The 19847-nt window shown below is 44.6% G+C and overlaps 1 protein-coding gene across 1 annotated transcript in view; it reads left to right on the top strand.

The window, feature by feature from the left end:
- The window catches only part of LOC109876212 (glutamate receptor ionotropic, kainate 2), a 204627-nt gene that overhangs the window by 153373 nt on the left and 31407 nt on the right, over positions 1-19847 (top strand). Inside the window, exons 9-13 of the mRNA XM_031800870.1 lie at positions 3252-3365; positions 8475-8594; positions 8795-8881; positions 9801-10024; positions 18367-18485. Of these exons, the coding sequence (XP_031656730.1) occupies positions 3252-3365; positions 8475-8594; positions 8795-8881; positions 9801-10024; positions 18367-18485 (664 nt within the window). The remainder of the gene's footprint in view (positions 1-3251; positions 3366-8474; positions 8595-8794; positions 8882-9800; positions 10025-18366; positions 18486-19847) is intronic.

Below are 19847 nucleotides of genomic sequence, written 5' to 3'. Positions count from 1 at the left end.
GTTGAGAACACCTTTATTTAACCAGGTAGGCTAGTTGAGAACAAGTTCTCATTTGCAACTGCGACCTGGCCAAGATAAAGCATAGCAGTGTGAGCATACAACAAAGAGTTACACATGGAGTAAACAATTAACAAGTCAATAACACAGTAGAAAACAAAGGGGGGGTCTATATACAATGTGTGCAAAAGGCATGAGGAGGTAGGCAAATAATTACAATTTTGCAGATTAACACTGGAGTGATAAATGATCAGATGGTCATGTACAGGTAGAGATATTGGTGTGCAGAAGAGCAGAAAAGTAAATAAATAAAAACAGTATGGGGATGAGGTAGGTGAAAAGGGTGGGCTATTTACCAATAGACTATGTACAGCTGCAGCGATCGGTTAGCTGCTCAGATAGCTGATGTTTGAAGTTGGTGAGGGAGATAAAAGTCTCCAACTTCAGTGATTTTTGCAATTCGTTCCAGTCACAGGCAGCAGAGTACTGGAACGAAAGGCGGCCAAATGAGGTGTTGGCTTTAGGGATGATCAGTGAGATACACCTGCTGGAGCGCGTGCTACAGATGGGTGTTGCCATCGTGACCAGTGAGCTGAGATAAGGCGGAGCTTTACCTAGCATGGACTTGTAGATGACCTGGAGCCAGTGGGTCTGGCGACGAATATGTAGCGAGGGCCAGCCGACTAGAGCATACAAGTCGCAGTGGTGGGTGGTGTAAGGTGCTTTAGTGACAAAACGGATGGCACTGTGATAGACTGCATCCAGTTTGCTGAGTAGAGTGTTGGAAGCCATTTTGTAGATGACATCGCCGAAGTCGAGGATCGGTAGGATAGTCAGTTTTACTAGGGTAAGCTTGGCGGCGTGAGTGAAGGAGGCTTTGTTGCGGAATAGAAAGCCGACTCTTGATTTGATTTTCGATTGGAGATGTTTGATATGAGTCTGGAAGGAGAGTTTGCAGTCTAGCCAGACACCTAGGTACTTATAGACGTCCACATATTCTAGGTCGGAACCATCCAGGGTGGTGATGCTAGTCGGGCATGCAGGTGCAGGCAGCGACCGGTTGAAAAGCATGCATTTGGTTTTACTGGCGTTTAAGAGCAGTTGGAGGCCACGGAAGGAGTGTTGTATGGCATTGAAGCTTGTTTGGAGGTTAGATAGCACAGTGTCCAAAGACGGGCCGAAAGTATATAGAATGGTGTCGTCTGCGTAGAGGTGGATCAGGGAATCGCCCGCAGCAAGAGCAACATCATTGATATACACAGAGAAAAGAGTCGGCCCGAGAATTGAACCCTGTGGCACCCCCATAGAGACTGCCAGAGGACCGGACAGCATGCCCTCCGATTTGACACACTGAACTCTGTCTGCAAAGTAATTGGTGAACCAGGCAAGGCAGTCATCCGAAAAACCGAGGCTACTGAGTCTGCCGATAAGAATATGGTGATTGACAGAGTCGAAAGCCTTGGCAAGGTCGATGAAGACGGCTGCACAGTACTGTCTTTTATCGATGGCGGTTATGATATCGTTTAGTACCTTGAGTGTGGCTGAGGTGCACCCGTGACCGGCTCGGAAACCAGATTGCACAGCGGAGAAGGTACGGTGGGATTCGAGATGGTCAGTGACCTGTTTGTTGACTTGGCTTTCGAAGACCTTAGATAGGCAGGGCAGGATGGATATAGGTCTGCAACAGTTTGGGTCCAGGGTGTCTCCCCCTTTGAAGAGGGGGATGACTGCGGCAGCTTTCCAATCCTTGGGGATCTCAGACGAGATGAAAGAGAGGTTGAACAGGCTGGTAATAGGGGTTGCGACAATGGTGGCAGATAGTTTCAGAAATAGAGGGTCCAGATTGTCAAGCCCAGCTGATTTGTACGGGTCCAGGTTTTGCAGCTCTTTCAGAACATCTGCTATCTGGATTTGGGTAAAGGAGAACCTGGAGAGGCTAGGGCGAGGAGCTGCGGGGGGGGCGGAGCTGTTGGCCGAGGTTGAAGTAGCCAGGCGGAAGGCATGGCCAGCCGTTGAGAAATGCTTATTGAAGTTTTCGATAATCATGGATTTATCAGTGGTGACCGTGTTACCTAGCCTCAGTGCAGTGGGCAGCTGGGAGGAGGTGCTCTTGTTCTAGCCTACCTGGTAACATAAAGGTGAAATAAATAAATTAAAATTGCGTACCTCCCTATTCTTCTACATTTACACACACTACACTGTACATATTTCTTTTTTTTCTATTGTTTTATTGATTGTACGTTTGTTTATGTGTAACTCTGTTGTTTTTGTTGCTTGATCTTGGCCAGTTGTAAATGAGAACTTGTTCTCAACTGGCCTACCTGGTTAAATAAAGGTGAAATAAAAAAATGTGTGGGAATAATTTGGAACAGATTTTGAAAATGAAAATCACTTGGCGCTGACCCTGATACAGCACACCCCACTCTTATTCTGTCTGAGGACAGTAAAGAAGTTTTCAACCAGAAGACAGAATCTCATTGAAAACCCCAAAAGAGTGTGTGTGTGTGTCCTAGGAAAGAAGGGCTTCTCCTCAATTTTACTATGAGGTGCAGGGGGAGACTGATTGGGGTTTAGGAGTGACAAAAGAGTCCATCAACAGGAAGAGAAACATTTGTCTGAGACTTGAGAATGGCTACTGGATGATATGGCTGATGAAGGGAAATTGAACCTGACAAACTCCCCAGTCCCTGCTGGTGATGGCATACCCATATCGCGATGCTGCCACCACAATACTTGAAAAGACAGGCTTTCCTGGCATTTGTATTGTAGGCTTTTGTGTTGTATTGGGATTTTTCTTTATGGCCCCCAAAAACCATGTTTCATATGTTGTCTTGCCTTATTACTTAACGGCCTTGTTGCAAACAGAATGAAAGATTTGGAATGGATTCTTTAACACATGCTTCCTTTTAACTTTGCCATACAGGCCAGTAATGTGGAGTGAATGCAGTGTTGTTGATTGTCTGTATTTTCAATCAATCAATACATCTTCAATTATATTTTTGTTATTCATTTGGAAAATGTTGTATAATTTGTCGTTTACTTCGAAAATGTGGAGTAGATTGGTAGGAGTAATCCAATGTAATCCCTTTTTAGATTACATTTTAAGGCATTAAAATGTGAAGACCGTGCAAGGGGTGTGTAGACTTTCCCTAGTGACTTTATACCACTGGTGTGTGTTCACAACTCATGTCTGTCTGTGTATGCATATACAGTACCATTTTATCACATGGGGGGATCATATGTTTCCCCAACAGATTGGAACATGGGACCCTCCCAGTGGGCTGAACATGACAGAGAACCACAAGAGCAAGACGACTAACATCACTGACTCTCTGGCTAACAAATCCCTCCGCGTCTCCACCATACTGGTAAACGTACATTTGGCTAGTTCTCTTTCTTTCTGCGGCCTCACATATGCACACAGCAGGATCACTGAAGTCATGACGACTAAGAGGAGAGAGTGAATCAGTCGGGTGCCCAATCAAAAAACGACAAATGGGTCAAATAGTATTTTAGGGGGAAAATCCACCCGAAACAACTCATTCCTTTAATTTACAGTGTTAAATAACACTAATATGTGAGAACAATATTTTTTGTGAATAAATGTTTAATTTTGGCGACGTAAAATCGCCTAAACAAACTGCACTATCAATTTAGGAGTCTACAATCTCACCATGTTCAACCTGCAGGTCGATGTTCCCAACAGGGTGACATTCACAGCGGCAGATATACTTTTGAGGAGATGGGAAACAATGCCCATGCTACGGTATTGGTCGTGCGGTGCATTCTGGGCGAATCTGGGACAAGGAGTGCATGGTAGTCTATTGGGTGCTAGCTCAAACATTAGCATGAATTTCATCAACAAGAAGTACAACATTACAAATATTTTCAGAGATGTGAGATAATTAACTTGCTATCTGTAATATCGTATAGCTTTGGAATTGTGACATGACGTACTTTCGAGGAAAATAGGCACGTTTCTCGACATATGAGAGCGGATTAGTTTAGCAACCGCATGACCATTTGCACGCGATTGGTCGACGGTCTGCTGTGTGGGGTGTTACACGTTCCTTCATTTATTGGGTTCCTATCTCATTTCTATAATATCTCTGTCAATGGCACCATGCCACCCTGGTCAAAGAAATGTGCTTCAAAGAATCGTCCATTTGCAGCAATTACAGCCTTGTAAACCTTTGGCATTCTAGTTGTCAATTTGTTGAAGTAATCTGAAGAGATTTCACCCCATGCTTCCTGAAGCATCTCCCACAAGTTGGATTGGCTTGATGGGCACTTCTTACATACCATATGGTCAAGCTGCTCCCACAACAGCTCAATAGAGTTGAGATCCAGTGACTGTGATGGCCACTCCATTATAGACAGAATACCAGCTGACTGCTTCTTCCCAAAATAGTTCTTGCATAGTTTGGAGCTTTGATTCTTTGTCCTGTTGTAGGAGGAAATTGGCTCCAATTTAAGCACCGTCCACAGGGTATAGCGTTGCAAAATGGAGTGATAGCCTTCCTTCTTCAAGATCCCTTTTACCCTGTACAAATCCCCCACTTTACCACCACCAAAGCTCCCCACAGACCATCACATTACCTCCACCATACTTGACAGATGGTGTCAAGCACTCCTCCAGCATCTTCATTTTTTTCTGCATCTCACAAATGTTTTTTTTTGTGACCCGAACACCTCAAACAGATTCGTCTGGCCTTAAAACTTTTTTCCAATCTTCCTCTGTTCAGTGTCTGTGTTCTTTTGCCCATCTTAATCTTTATTTTTATTGGCCAGTCTGAGAGATGGCTTTTTCTTTGCAACTCTGCCTAGAAGGCCAACATCCCGGAGTCGCCTCTTCACAGTTGACGTTGAGACTGGTGTTTTGCGGGTACTATTTAATGAAGCTGCTCATTGAGGACTTGTGAGGTATCTGTTTCTCAAACTAGACACTCTAATGCACTTGTCCTCTTGCTCAGTTCTGCACCAGGGCCTCCCACTCTTTCTATTCTGGTTAGAGACAGTTTTCAGCTGTGCTAACATAATTGCAAAAGGGTTTTCTAATTATCAATTAGCCTTTTAAAATGATAAACTTGGATTAACTAACACAATGTGCCATTGGAACACAGGAGTGATGGTTGCTGATAATGGGCCTAAAAATCAGCTGTTTCCAGCTACAATAGTCATTTACAACATTAACAATGTCTACACTGTATTTATGATCAATTTGATGTTATTTAATTGGATCAAAAATATGCTTTTCTTTAAAAAACAAGCATTTCTAAGTGCTTTCTCATTTCTCAAGTAAGATTTTGAGACATAACATGTATTTTCATATTTCAGTACTTTTCTTTATGCTAAATTCCTGTTCTTTTTAGAAGTTGTCTCACAAAAACAAGCGTATCTCGGTGAAATGTAAATTAGGCACTGAGCGTACTTTTTATTTTCAAAGCCTTTTACGTTTAATTCAGCTCGCTTAATTCATGCTAATTTAGCTTTTTGTGACCCACAGAAACAACTTTGCAGACAACCACCACAACATGTCAAATTCAAAAGTTGTTGTGAGGGAGCAGCACCGCTCTGTCAACAGAGCTCGGTGCTTATTGTCGGATGTATTAGGTTACGAAATATGACTTCTTGGATATAATGTTAATCCCATGTTAGAGAAAGACTCTACTGAATAATTCAAGACATGAAGAATATTATTTGTCTTGGTAAAATGTATTTCATAAAAATAAAAAAAATATGAACTGGCCCACGCCCAGAATAATAGTTTGTGTGGAGGTGCTTACTAACGGCAAATAAACTAAACTATCAAAATCAAAAAGTTGCACCATGTATAATCTCCCAGCAATTTAATGGGTATTTACCAACGTTTCAGCATCACTGTGTCTTCTTCAGGGTAATGTCATGAATACTTGAACCAGGTTATGTAGACAAACAGTGCAATTAGTGCAACCAATGACAGTAGTGAGGGGTGTGTCATAATGATTAAGTTCATTAAAATTAATTAGTGAAACTTTAAAAAATAGTATATCGCATATTAAATATATTACGGTATTGTTATCATATAGAAACATAATGGAATATTGTACATCATATTAGCCTCAACATATTATTGTTTCATTCAATTTCACATAATTTGGTATTTCATTTTTGTTACATGTAATCTTTTGGTTCAACTTTAATATATAATGAGCATCAACAGGGGGAACATATCAGGTGTACTCTAATAAGATGTAAAAAATATTTTTTACATTTATAAGACTTGTTCATATAGGAAAATGTGGTCATAAGAAGGGCCTGAGATCCAAGTCAATATTCAGACCACTAGGGGTCAATGTTTTTAAAGAGGATATCCAGTAAGCCACCCTTTGTAGTAGTAGGATCTTGATGTTACCTCCTCTCCCCCAAACGTAATGCATGCATATAGGCCTACTGAAGCTCTGATTAGCTATGGCGCACCAGTCTGAGTCCAGTCCAGGACAAGACTGATATGTTTTTATTAGGTTTTATTCTATTATTTATACAATCTACACACAATACCCTATACTGACAAAGAAAAAACAGGTATTTAGACATTTTTGCAAATGTATTAAAATGAAAAAATGAAATATAACATTTACAAAAGTATTCAGACTCTTTACTCAGTACTTTGTTGAAGCTCTTTTGGCAGCAATTACAGCCTGGAGTCTTCTTGGGTATGACGCTACAAGCTTGGCTCACCTGTATTTGGGGAGTTTCTCCCATTCTTCTCTGCAAATCCTCTCAAGCTCAGGTTGGATGGGGAGCTTCACTGTACAGCTATTTTCAGGTCTCTCCAGAGATATTTGTTCGGGTTCAAGTCCACGCTCTGGCTGGGCCACTCAAGGACATTGAGTGGCCTAGCCAGAGACTTGTCACGAAGCAATGCGTGCGTTGTCTTCGCTGTGTGCTTAAGGTCATTGTCCTGTTGGAAGGTGAACCTTCGCCCCAGTCTGAGGTCCTGAGCACTCTGGAGCAGGTTTTCATTAAGGATCTCTCTGTACTGCAGCGCCAGCTGTGCCACCAGAGACTCTGGGTTCCCGCCTAGGCTCTGTCGTAACAGGCCGCGACCGGGAGATTGGCCTAGCGTCGTCCAGGTTAGGGAGGGTTTGGCCGGTAGGGAAATCCTTGTCTCATCGCGCACCAGCGACTCCTGTGGCGGGCCGGGCGCAGTGCGCGCTAACCAAGGTTGCCAGGTGCACGGTGTTTCCTCCGACACATTGGTGCGGCTGGCTTCCGGGTTGGATCGCAGTGCGGCTTGGTTGGGTTGTGTATCGGAGAAGGCATGACTTTCAACCTTCGTCTCTCCCGAGCCCGTACGGGAGTTGTAGCGATGAGACAAGATAGTAGCTACTAAAAACAATTGGATACCACAAAATTGGGGAGAAAAAGGGGTAAAAAAAAAGGATCTCTCTGTACTTTGCTCCGTTCATCTTTCCCTCAACCTGACTAGTCTCCCAGTCTCTGCCCCTGAAAAACATCCCTTCAGCATGATGCTGCCACCACCATGCTTCGCCGTTAGGATGGTGCCAGGTTTCCTCCAGACATGACGCTTTGCATTCAGGCCAAAAGAGTTCAATCTTGGTTTCATCAGACCAGATAATCTTGATTCTCATGGTCTGAGAGTCCTTTAGGTGCGTTTTGGCAAACTCCAAGCTGTCCGGTGCCTTTTACTGGGGGGTGGCTTCCGTCTGGCAACTCTACAATCATTGCCTCATTGGTGAAGTGCTGCAGAGATGGTTGTCCTTTTGGAAGGTTCTCCCATCTCCACAGAGGAACTCTGGAGCTTTGTCAGAGTGACCATCGGGTTATTGGTCACCTCCCTGACCAAGGCCCTTCTCCCTGATTGCTCAGCTCTAGGAAGAATCTTGGTGGTTTCAAACTTCCATTTAAGAATGATGGAGGCTACTGTGCTCTTGGGGTCCTTCAATGCTGCAGACATGGTGCCCTCCCCATATCTGTGCCTTGACACAATCCTTTTGAATAAGGCTGAAACGTAACAAAATGTGTAAAAAGGGAAGGGGTCTGAATATAGATTTTAATATAATTTCAGGTTTCTAAAATGCTGTCAGTTCCACTTTAACTGCTATGCTATCTGCTAGGCTACCTGCTGCCCCATAGCTGGAGTATCATGTATTTTTTCTCTGCTCTCTTTTGACATAATTCTCTTTCTTGTCCTTTTTGTCTTTTCTCATCCCTATCTCTACCTCTCTCTCACCTCCTACCACCTCTATTTGTCTTTACCCCCTTCATTTGCCTGTCCTTCCTTTCTTCTTCTCCTTCTATCACTCTCCTTGGTCTTTTCTCATCCCCCTCCCTACTCATAACCCCTCCCTTTGCCTCTTCCTCCTTTCTGTCTCTGCCTCTCTCCCCCTTTCCACCCTCTCCCTCCTTTCTTCCTCCTCCCTCTTTCACTCTACCTTCTCCCCATCCCTCCCACCCCCATCTTTCCTTAACAGGTGGAGCCCTATGTGATGTTCAAGAAGTCCGACAAGCCGCTGTACGGAAACGACCGCTTCGAGGGCTATTGCATCGACCTGCTCCGCGAGCTCTCGGGGATCCTGGGCTTTCACTATGAGGTGAGTGGCTTTCCATGTGGCTCAGTTGGTAGAGCATGGGGCTTGCAATACCAGGGTTGTGGGTTTGATCTCCATGGGGGAACAGTATGAAAATGAATGCTCATACTACTACAAGTGTTTACTGAATGGCATATATTATTTTTCTTGTTACTTTTATAATTAATATCACTGTTTATTATTATTATTATTATTATTATTAGGTGCGCCTGGTGGAGGACGGCAAGTATGGGGCGCTGGAGGAGAGCACGGGCCAGTGGAATGGCATGGTCAGGGAGCTCATGGACCACGTGAGTAGTGGAGTGGAGGAGTCTCATGGTTCCTGTGGTGGTTATTGGTGTGTTGCCGTGGTGATGAGGATACGGTTTGGCAGATAATGGATACGGTTTGGAAGATAATGGATACAATGGAGAATGGGCTTTGAATAGGTCCAGAGGTTTTGACCTTACAGGGTCTGTTTGGGTCTACAGTGCACCAATTATAATAAGGACGCTTTTTAGTCCTTTGACTTCCCAGTTCCCACCAAGACTTGCACATTTCTCATATTGCATATTTATTTAGCAAGGTAAGTCATTGAGAACAAGTTTTAAATTCAAGCAATAAGGCCAGAGGGGGTGAGGTATATGGCCAATATACCACGGTTAAGGGCTGTTCTTAGGCACGACGCGAAGTGAAGTGCCTGGATACACCCCTTAGCTGTGGCACAGTATATTAGCCATATACCACACACTCCCTTATTGCTATTACGAACTGGTTACCAACATAAACAGAACAGTAAACATGTATTTTTGCGACATACCCGTGGTATATTGTCTGATGTACCACGGCTTTCAGCCAATCAGCATCCAGGACATAAGCAAATTTACAATAACAACTTAGTTTAAATGACTTCACTGATTTTTCCCTTGTCCTTCTAGGATCTTCCACACATTCTCAGTGACTGGTCAAAGTGTTGACAGAGAGGAGATCCTATATCTGATAGTTTCTTGTAAGCCCCGGTTTCTAATGTGATACCACAGCCCCTGATTGGTCGACTATCTCCACCCCACAATCTATGTCCAAATTGTATTTGTTCTAATTTGATACCATATCCCCTAATTGGTAGACTACACCCACCTCCCAATGTGTGTCCTAATTTGATTGGTTTTGATGTGATACCACAGCTTCTGATTGGTGGACTCCAATTCCTTCCCTGATCTCTGTCCACAGAAAGCAGACCTAGTGGTGGCTCCTTTGGCCATTACCTATGTGAGGGAGAAGGTCATCGACTTCTCCAAGCCCTTCATGACCCTGGGGATAAGTATCCTCTACCGCAAGCCCAACGGAACCAACCCGGGTGTCTTCTCCTTCCTCAACCCCCTCTCACCCGATATCTGGATGTATATTCTGCTGGCTTACTTGGGTGTCAGTTGTGTGCTGTTTGTCATAGCCAGGTAACATGCATCCCTCACCGCTCGCTTTCACAACCCAGACAGTGGCTTTTCTCTCTGTCTTACGATACTAGTACAAGCTCAGAGTGTGAAGTTATTCTACCTGTGAAACCAACACTATGCCCCACAGGAAAGCTTTGACAGTGTGGGCATTAAGTCCGGCTGACTGAGGCAGTAAATATGCCCTTAAGTTCATGTAAAGCTATCTTATGTAAAGTACTGTGGACATGCCCTGGCTTAACCCCAGACTGAGGGAAATATGAAACAATCGAGTGAGGTAGAGCTAAAGCACTCTATAAGTAACCTATAACCTTGCCTGGCCTTTGGTTATATATTGGTTTGTTCAGTGTTAGGAGCTGAGTACAGTGTGTTTATACAGCTATTATAAGTAGAGTAATACTTATTTTTCTGGTTGCAAAAAATACATCTTTAGATGGTTGTAAACTGACATTTCGGCATCCGTAAAACCAGTTTACAACAACAATATGATGCCATTATGACATCCCATGCCCAATGTTGCCCGCTTTTTGGTAGAATTCCCCTGGAGCCTTTGCTAGTGTAGAAAAGTGTTCATTAACCCCTGAACTCTGGGGTGCCAGCTGTTGATTGATCTTTGGTTAGACCCCAAGAGTTTTGTGGTTAATACACGCCTTCCAAATGTTACTGGCCTTTTGATCATCACCTGAAAGGAAGGCAACAACTGTCACCTAAGTTGGTTCAGAATATGCACTTATTTTATTGTCACCTTTATCAAAGGTATGTTGGGTAAGCTTCTCTATATGTTCAATGTAGCCTTTACATGGTTTTACGTTTACACAGTAAACACAGTCAAATGAACTCAGATATAGCTGCAACATTGTCTGCGTATAAGCATGTTTGTGTGTCAACATTGTGTGTGTATGAAAGTGTGCTTAGTATAACAGATTCACTTATTATAACAAACTTCCTTAAACCACACTCTAGTGATGAATAACTTTGCTTGAAACATGATGACTTGGTCTTAGAGGCTTTAGCTCAGCAGGCTTAAACAGTGCTATGGCAATTAAGGGAACCTGGGTTTGAACCCAGTAAATCACCCCAATATTGCCCATACTATAGTCTTCTTTATCAGATAACTATTCCTCTCTCTCCTCCATATGGGTGTTGATGTGCAAAAGCTCTAAGCCTGATGTACTGATTTCTGCCCAGGCGTCAACTTGCTCTCTCATAATTGTAGTATTGACCTACAGACAGATTGGTTGAGTCCCTATATGTGAAGGATATTGTTTTCTTTAACCCCCTACAAATAGTCGGTAGTGTAGCCATAGATGGAGATATGTCAGTGGTAAAGCAGGTAAACTTCAGATCTCGAAGGGTTTAAAAGCTCATTGAAGGGCTAAAAGGAACTAACTTATTTTCCTATAATCGGCAGAATTCTATTTTTTCACATTCCTAAACTGTTTCCTCCAACATTTTGTTATTTCTTTACTCTCTTTATTCACTCAGAGGGTGTTCTCAATCATAGAGCACATACGTATACAGTCGCAAAATACACTGCTCAAAAAAATTAAGGGAACACTAAAATAACACATCCTAGATCTGAATGAATGAAATATTTTTATTAAATACTTTTTTTCTTTACATAGTTGAATGTGCTGACAACAAAATCACACATTATCAATGCAAATCAAATGTATCAACCCATGGAGGTCTGGATTTGGAGTCACACTCAAAATTAAAGTGGAAAACCACACTACAGGCTGATCCAACTTCGATGTAATGTCCTTAAAACAAGTCAAAATAAGGCTCAGTAATGTGTGTGGCCTCCACATGCCTGTATGACTTCCCTACAATGCCTGGGCATGCTCCTGATGAGGTGGTGGATGGTCTCCTGAGGGATCTCCTCCCAGACCTGGACTAAAGCATCCGCCAACTCCTGGACAGTCTGTGTTGCAACGTGGCGTTGGTGGATGGAGTGAGACATGATGTCCCAGATGCGCTCAATTGGATTCAAGTCTGGGGAACGGGCGGGCCAGTCCATAGCATCAATGCCTTCCTCGTGCAGGAACTGCTGACACACTCCAGCCACATGAGTTCTAGCATTGTCTTGCATTAGGAGGAACCCAGGGCCCACCGCACCAGCATATGGTCTCACAAGGGGTCTGAGGATCTCATCTCTGTACCTAATGGCAGTCAGGCTACCTCTGGCGAGCACATGGAGGGCTGTGCGGCCCCCCAAAGAAATGCCACCCAACACCATGACTGACCCCCAAACCGGTCATGCTGGAGGATGTTGCAGGCAGCAGAACGTTCTCCACGGCGTCTCCAGACTGTCACGTCTGTCACATGTGCTCAGTGTGAACCTGCTTTCATCTGTGAAGAGCACAGGGCGTCAGTGGCGAATTTGCCAATCTTGGTGTTCTCTGGAAAATGCCAAACATCCTACACGGTGTTGGGCTGTAAGCACAACCCCCACCTGTGGACGTCAGGCCCTCATACCACCCTCATGGAGTCTGTTTCTGACCGTTTGAGCAGACACATGCACATTTGTGGCCTGCTGGAGGTCATTTTGCAGGGCTCTGGCAGTGCTCCTCCTGCTCCTCCTTGCACAAAGGCGGAGGTAGCGGTCCTGCTGCTGGGTTGTTTCCCTCCTACGGCCTCCTCCACGTCTCCTGATGTACTGGCCTGTCTCCTGGTAGCGCCTCCATGCTCTGGACACTACGCTGACAGACACAGCACACCTTCTTGCCACAGCTCGCATTGATGTGCCATTCTGGATGAGTTTCACTACCTGAGCCACTTGTGTGGGTTGTAGACTCCGTCTCATGCTACCACTAGAGTGAAAGCACCGCCAGCATTCAAAAGTGACCAAAACATCAGCCAGGAAGCATAGGAACTGAAAAGTGGTCTGTGGTCACCACCTGCACAACCACACCTTTATTGGGGGTGTCTTGCTAATTGCCTATAATTTCCACCTGTTGTCTATTCCATTTGCACAACAGCATGTGAAATGTATTGTCAATCAGTGTTGCTTCCTAAGTGGACAGTTTGATTTCACAGAAGTGTGATTGACTTGGGGTTACATTGTGTTGTTTAAGTGTTCCCTTTATTTTATTGAGCAGTGTATACCACAGAAAACTTGGACAATGCATGTGACATTCGCAATAAGGCCCCTGTCATTACATGTAAACATGTAATTGCTCCTCATGCCAGCTTACACCCTAGATAAGTATATATCACAGTGTCACCTCGGGCTCTCTCTTCAACACACACACACTGTCTCCTTGTAACCGCTGGCGACCGTGCGCCTGCCGCACAATGTCCACCACACACACACACTCGTTCTCTCGCTCGCTCGCGCTCTCGCTCTCGCGCTTCCTCTCTCTCTTTTTTTTTTCAGCTGCCCTGAGACAAGTAAAGAAACCGATCTATAAAGCTGGCTAGAGTAATTTAATCCGGCCGACAGCTGATGCCTGTTGGGTTATTGTGACCCTGGATAGGAGAGGAGGATGATGAGAGAAGAGGCAGAGGATTCATTTTGTTATTCTGTGTGGAACTCGGCATGTGTGTTCGTATCAAATCAACCTTTATTTGTCGCAAGTGTAGACCTTACCTTGAAATGCTTACTTATAAGCCCTTAACCAACAGTGCAGTTCAAGAAGAGTTAAGAAAAATATTTATCTAATAAACTAAAGTAACACAGTAACATAACAATAACGAGGCTTTATACAGAGGGTACCGATACTGAGTCTGTGTGTGGGGGTACAGGTTAGTTGAGGTAATTTGTAGGTAGGGGTGAAGTGACTATGCATAGATAATAAACAGCGAGTAGTAGCAGTGTACAAAACATATGGAAGGGGGGGGGGGGTTCAATGTAAAAAGTTTGGTAGACATTTGATTGATTGTTCAGCAGTCTTATGGCTTGGGGGTAGAAGCTGTTAAGGAGCCTTTTGATCCTAGACTTGGCACTCCAGTACCGCTTGCCATGCGGTGGCAGAGAAAACAATATGACTTGGGTGACTGGAGTCTTTGACAATTTTATGGGCTTTCCTCAGACACCGCCTATTATATAGGTCCTGGATGGCAGGAAGCTTGGTCTCAGTGATGTACTGGGCCATACACACTACCCTCTGTAGCGCCTTATGGTCAGATGCTGAGCAGTTGCCATACCAGGCGGTGATGCAACCGGTCAGGATGCTCTCGATGGTGCAGCTGTAGAACTTTTTGAGGATCTGGGGACCCATGCCAAATCTTTTTAGTCTCCTGAGGGGAAAAGGTTTTGTCGTGCCCTCTTCACAACTGTCATGGTGTGTTTGGACCATGATAGTTCGTTGGTGATGTGGACACCAAGGAAATTGAAACTCTCGAGCCGCTCAACTACAGCCCCATCGATGTTAATGGGGGCCTGTTTGACTCTGCTTTTTCTGGAGTCCACGATCAGCTCCTTCGTCTTGCTCACATTGAGGGAGAGGTTGTTGTCCTGGTACCACACTGCAAGTTCTCTGACCTCCCTATTGACTGTCTCATCATTGTCGGTGATCAGGCATAACACTGTTGTTGTCAGCAAACTTAATGATGGTGCGTGCTGGAGTCATGTTTGGCCATGCAGTCTTGGGTGGACAGGAGGGGATTCAGTTCACACCCCCGAGGGGCCCCAGTGTTGAGGATCAGCGTGGCAGACGTGTTGTTGCCTACCCTTTCCACCTGGGGGTGGCCCGTCAGGAAGTCCAGGATCCAGTTGCAGAGGGAGGTGTTTAGTCCCAGGGTCTTTAGCTTAGGGATGAGCTTCGTGGGTACTATGGTGTTGAACGCTGAGTTGTAGTCAATGAACAGCATTCTCACATAGGTGTTCATTTTGTCCAGGTGGGAAAGGGCAGTGTGGAGTGTGATTTAGATTACGTCATCTGTGGATCTGTTGGGGCGGTATGCAAATTGGAGTGGGTCTAGGGTATCCAGGATGCTGCTGTTGATGTGAGCCATGACCAGCCCTTCAAAGCACTTCACGGCTACAGATGTGAGTGCTACAAGGCAGGAGCCATTTTGGCATTTTACCTTCGCTTCCTTGGGCTCAGGGACTACGGTGGTCTGCTTGAAACATGTAGGTATTACAGACTCGGTCAGGGAGAGGTTGAAAATGTCAGTGAAGACCCTTGCCAGTTGGTCCGCGCATGCTTTGAGTACACGTCCTGGGAGTCCGTCCGGCTCCACGGCTTTGTGAATGTTGACCTGTTTAAAGGTCTTGCTCACATCGGCTACCGGGAGCATTGTCACACAGTCATCCAGAACAGCTGGTGCTCCCATACATGCTTCAGTGTTGCTTGCCTCGAAGCGAGTATAAAAGGCATTTAGCTTGTCTGGCAGGCTCGTGTCACTGGGCAACTCGCGTCACTGGGTTTCCCTTTGTAGTCTGTAATTGTTTTTATGCCCTGTCACATCCGACGAGCATCAGAGCCGGTGTAGTAGGATTCCATCTTAATCCTGTATTGACTCTTTGCCTGTGATGGTTCATCTGAGGGCATAGCGTGATTTCTTATTAGCGTCCGGATTAGTCTCCCGCTCCTTGAATGCGGCAGCTCTAGACTTTAGCTCGATGCAGATGTTGCTTGTAAATCCATGGTTTCTGGTTGGAATATGTTCGTACGGTCACTGTGGGGATGACGACGTCGATGCAAAAAAGAAAGACGCACCTCTCGTATTACTAGACGTAGTTTAGAGAAACCTCACAGAGAAACCTCACGCACACAATCGGTTCCTTTCACACACAGTTTCACACTGTCACACAATGTCACACACCGCACTACAGGGGACATTGAGCAGCGCATGGTCTCTGGCGTTTAGAAGTAGACAGAGCTCATTGACATTCCGGACAATCAGGCGGCCCGATGGGGCCGAGGAAGTCCAGGGAAATGATTCCCATGTGGAGTGTATATGGAGAAGCAGTAAAGAAAAGGCTAAATTATCCACATCCCAAATATAGTGCACTACTTTTGAACATGAAGCTCTGGTCAAAAGTTGTGCACTATTTAGGGAACATGGTTCCATTTGGAATGCATCCACATACCAAACTGGTTTTTAAGTAAATAGCCCGCAATTCATCCTCTGTAACGGATGTCGTCTGGAGACCAAAGTGCAGCGTGGTAAGTGTTCATGATGATTTTAATAAAAGAAAGCACTGAACACTGAATCAAAACAATAAACGATGACGTGAAATACAAAACTGAAACAGTACCGTGTGGCCCAAACACTCACACGGAAACAAACACCCACAAACCAAAAGTGAAACCCAGGCTACCTAAGTATGATTCTCAATCAGGGACAACAATTGACCGCTGCCTCTGAGAACCATACTAGGCCAAACTCAAAAACCAACATAGAAAAACAAACAGACTGCCCACCCCAACTCACGCCCTGACCATACTAAAACAAAGACAAAAACAAAGGAACTAAGGTCAGAACGTGACATCCTCTTTGTGTAATAAACTTTTTTTTTATACAGAGAACCATAAACACTTGGCAAAGTAATTCTGATTACAGTTTCAAATGTATGCTAATAAGGGATGTAGTGGTAAACACAAAGGTTGGTAAATGCTCAACAACATTAATCCAAACAACACTAACTTGGTGTAAAAGGTGCATAAACTATTTTTTACATGCATTTACCCTCCGTTACTTCCCTGATCCTATTCATGGAAGCAAACAGCATAGTCTAGTATATATCAATGTCAAACATCAGTTACTACTAGGAATTTATTCTGAAACAATGAGCAGAACATTAAACCTGGGCTGTGTTCCAATGTCTATACTGTCATACCACTTAGAGTACATTGATTCTAGAGGTAGTATGGAGATTGGAATAAAGCCCTGATGTTTTTTTCAAATCCCCAGCCCCATGGGTGTCTATAGCTCTCTGTATGTTTGATGTTGTGTAGGTGACGATTGCCACTATCACGTTTAAGGTAAGACCCAGGTGCAGACAGTGTCAAAATAACAAAAGTTTATTTTTCGAACAGGGGTGGCCAAAAGGACAGGTCAAGGGCAGGCAGAGGTCACTAATCCAGATAGGTGGGGCAAAGATACAGGACAGCAGGCAGGGTCAGGTCAGGCAGAGGTCAGTAATCCAGATAGGTGGGGCAAAGATACAGGACAGCAGGCAGGCTCAGGATCAGGCAGAGGTCAGTAATCCAGATAGATGGGGCAAAGATACAGGACGGCAGGCAGGCTCAGGATCAGGGCGGGCAGTCAGGCAGGAATGGTCAAAACCGGGAAACAAGAAAACAGGAACTATAGCAAAGACAGGAGCAAGGGAAAAACCGCTGGTAGGCTTGACGAACAAAACAAACTGGCAATAGACAAACAGAGAACACCGGTATAAATACACAGGGGTTATTGGGGAAGATGGGCGACACCTGGAGGGGGGTGGAGACAATCACAAAGACAGGTGAAACAGATCAGGGTGTGACAGTCACCCTATTCGCATCTGCCCCCAAAATTATACAAATATGAGCCGGGTGCTCTGCTCTTCCCTCCAATCCTCTAGCACAAACTCCATCAGGTTTGGTGATACAGCTACAAACCATCACACAGCAGACTGGTATATCAGGTTCTGATGCTTAATGCTAACCCAATTGCCCACTGCTAATGTGACTCCACTCTCACTTAAGATATTAAATGAGGAATATCCCTCATCACCCTTAGGGGGCACAGAAGCAAGAAGGGAGAGAGGGAGGGAGGCAGTGATGGGGAGGAAAAGGGGAGAGGGTGAGTCAGGCAATGGAGGGGGAGGAGGATTAGACATGCACAAGGAAGTCTATGGATGGAAGAAGGCATATTGGCTGAATTGGGGAGGGGTGATGGGGTCTCAAACCACCAGGGGGGAATCAGAAAGGATCCTCCAGTCGATAAAACTCAATGTCCAAAGATGATCAGGGATGGGGACGTTCTCTCCAGTGACAATGTTATTCCACTCCATCGATTGGGCCTCTCACAACAAACTGAAAGCATTTGAATACGTCAATATGTTGTTGGGAAATGATTTGTGTTTGTTCTCGAGAGGAGCGAGGGACCCAGAGGGCATAGTAGAGGATCATAGGAGCTGTTTTGGTCGCCTTACAATAACACGATTTTCACGTTTTTTAAAGTTTTTTTAGGGAAGCTTGAACATTGTTCGTTTTTTAATGTAAAGGTATTGTGTGTGTGTTCTATTGGACAGATTGTTGAAGGAGATGGTGTGTGTCAAAAGCAGTCGGCCGGATTTGAACCCATGCCGACACCGACAGATGTGTAGGCACTAACCACTAGACCATCCTGGCCATTAATGTTATTTTGTTTGATTGATTTTAGTGTCTTGTTTGCTCTCTCCACCACAGGTTCAGCCCGTACGAGTGGTACAACCCCCATCCGTGCAACCCAGACTCGGACGTGGTGGAAAACAATTTTACGTTGCTCAATAGTTTCTGGTTCGGCGTCGGGGCTCTCATGCAGCAAGGTAGTTGCCTCAGCCTGCTGGTGCTGTGGCTATCTCCGTGTCCCACTCTCTCTGGGGTCCAAGGTTTTAGGCCAGGCTCCGGGCGACACAGGGGCCTCTGGGTGTGTGCTGCATGGTGGAAAAGTTATGAAGCATCTATATAAGGCTTAGAAAGGGTTTAGGAAGGCACCATTTAACCTTAAAAGTTGTAGTTGGGTTAGAGTGGGAACAAGAATAATGTTGCTACCTCGTTTTCCGATCGAAATGAATGTACAGAGGAAGCTGGAGAGGAAAATATACCGAACAAAAAAATAAATGCAACATGTCAAGTGTTGGTCCCATGTTTCATGCGCGGAAATAAAAGATCCCAGAAATGTTCCATACACACAAAAAGCTTAATTCTCTCAAATGTGCTCAAATTGGTTTATATCCCTGTTGGTGAGCATTTCTCCTATCCCAAGATAGGCTAATTCACATTATTTGAGTCAATTGGAGGTGTACCTGTGGATTGAAGGCCTACCTTCAAACTCAATGCCTCTTTGCTTGACATCATGGGAAAATCTAAAGAAATCAGCCAAGACCTCAGAAAAACAATTGTAGACCTCCACAAGTCTGGTTCATCCTTGGGAGCAATTTCCATAATGCCTGAAGGTACCACGTTCATCTGTACAAACAATAATACGCAAGTATATACACCATGGGACCACACAGCCGTCATACTGCTCAGGAAGGAGACACGTTCTGTCTTCGAGAGATGAACGTACTTTGGTGCGAAAAGTGTAAATCAATCACAGAATAACAGCAAAGGACCTTGTGAAGATGCTGCAGGAAAGTACATAAGTATCTATATCCACAATAAAACAAGTCCTATAATGACATAACCTGAAAGGACGCTCAGCCAGGAAGAAGCCACTGCTCCAACCCGCCATAATAAAGTGGAAAAAAATAGTTCTGTTTGGCCATAATGACCATCGTTATCTTTGGAGGAAAAATGGGGAGGTGTGCAAGCTGAAGAACACCATCCCAACCGTGAAACACGGGGGTGGCAGCATCATGTTGTGGGGGTGATTTGCTGCAGGAGGGACTGGTGCACTTCTCAAAATAGATGGCATCATGAGGCAGGAAAATTATGTGGATATATTGAAGCAACATCAAGACATTAGTCAGGAAGTTGGTCGCAAATGGGTCTACCAAATGGACAATGACCTCAAGCATACTTCCAAAGTTGTGGCAAAATGGCTTAAGGACAACAAAGTCAAGGTATTGGAGTGGCCATCACAAAGCCCTGACCTCAATCCTATAGAAAATTTGTGGGGAGAACTGAAAAAGCGTGTGTGAGCAAGAAGGCCTCTAAACCTGACTCCGTTATACCAGCTCTTTCAG

Source organism: Oncorhynchus kisutch, linkage group LG21 (assembly GCF_002021735.2).
Source record: "Oncorhynchus kisutch isolate 150728-3 linkage group LG21, Okis_V2, whole genome shotgun sequence".
Classification (NCBI taxonomy): Eukaryota; Metazoa; Chordata; class Actinopteri; order Salmoniformes; family Salmonidae; genus Oncorhynchus; species Oncorhynchus kisutch.
Note: the sequence above shows the minus strand (reverse complement) of the source record. Positions and strands in the feature narration are given on the sequence as shown.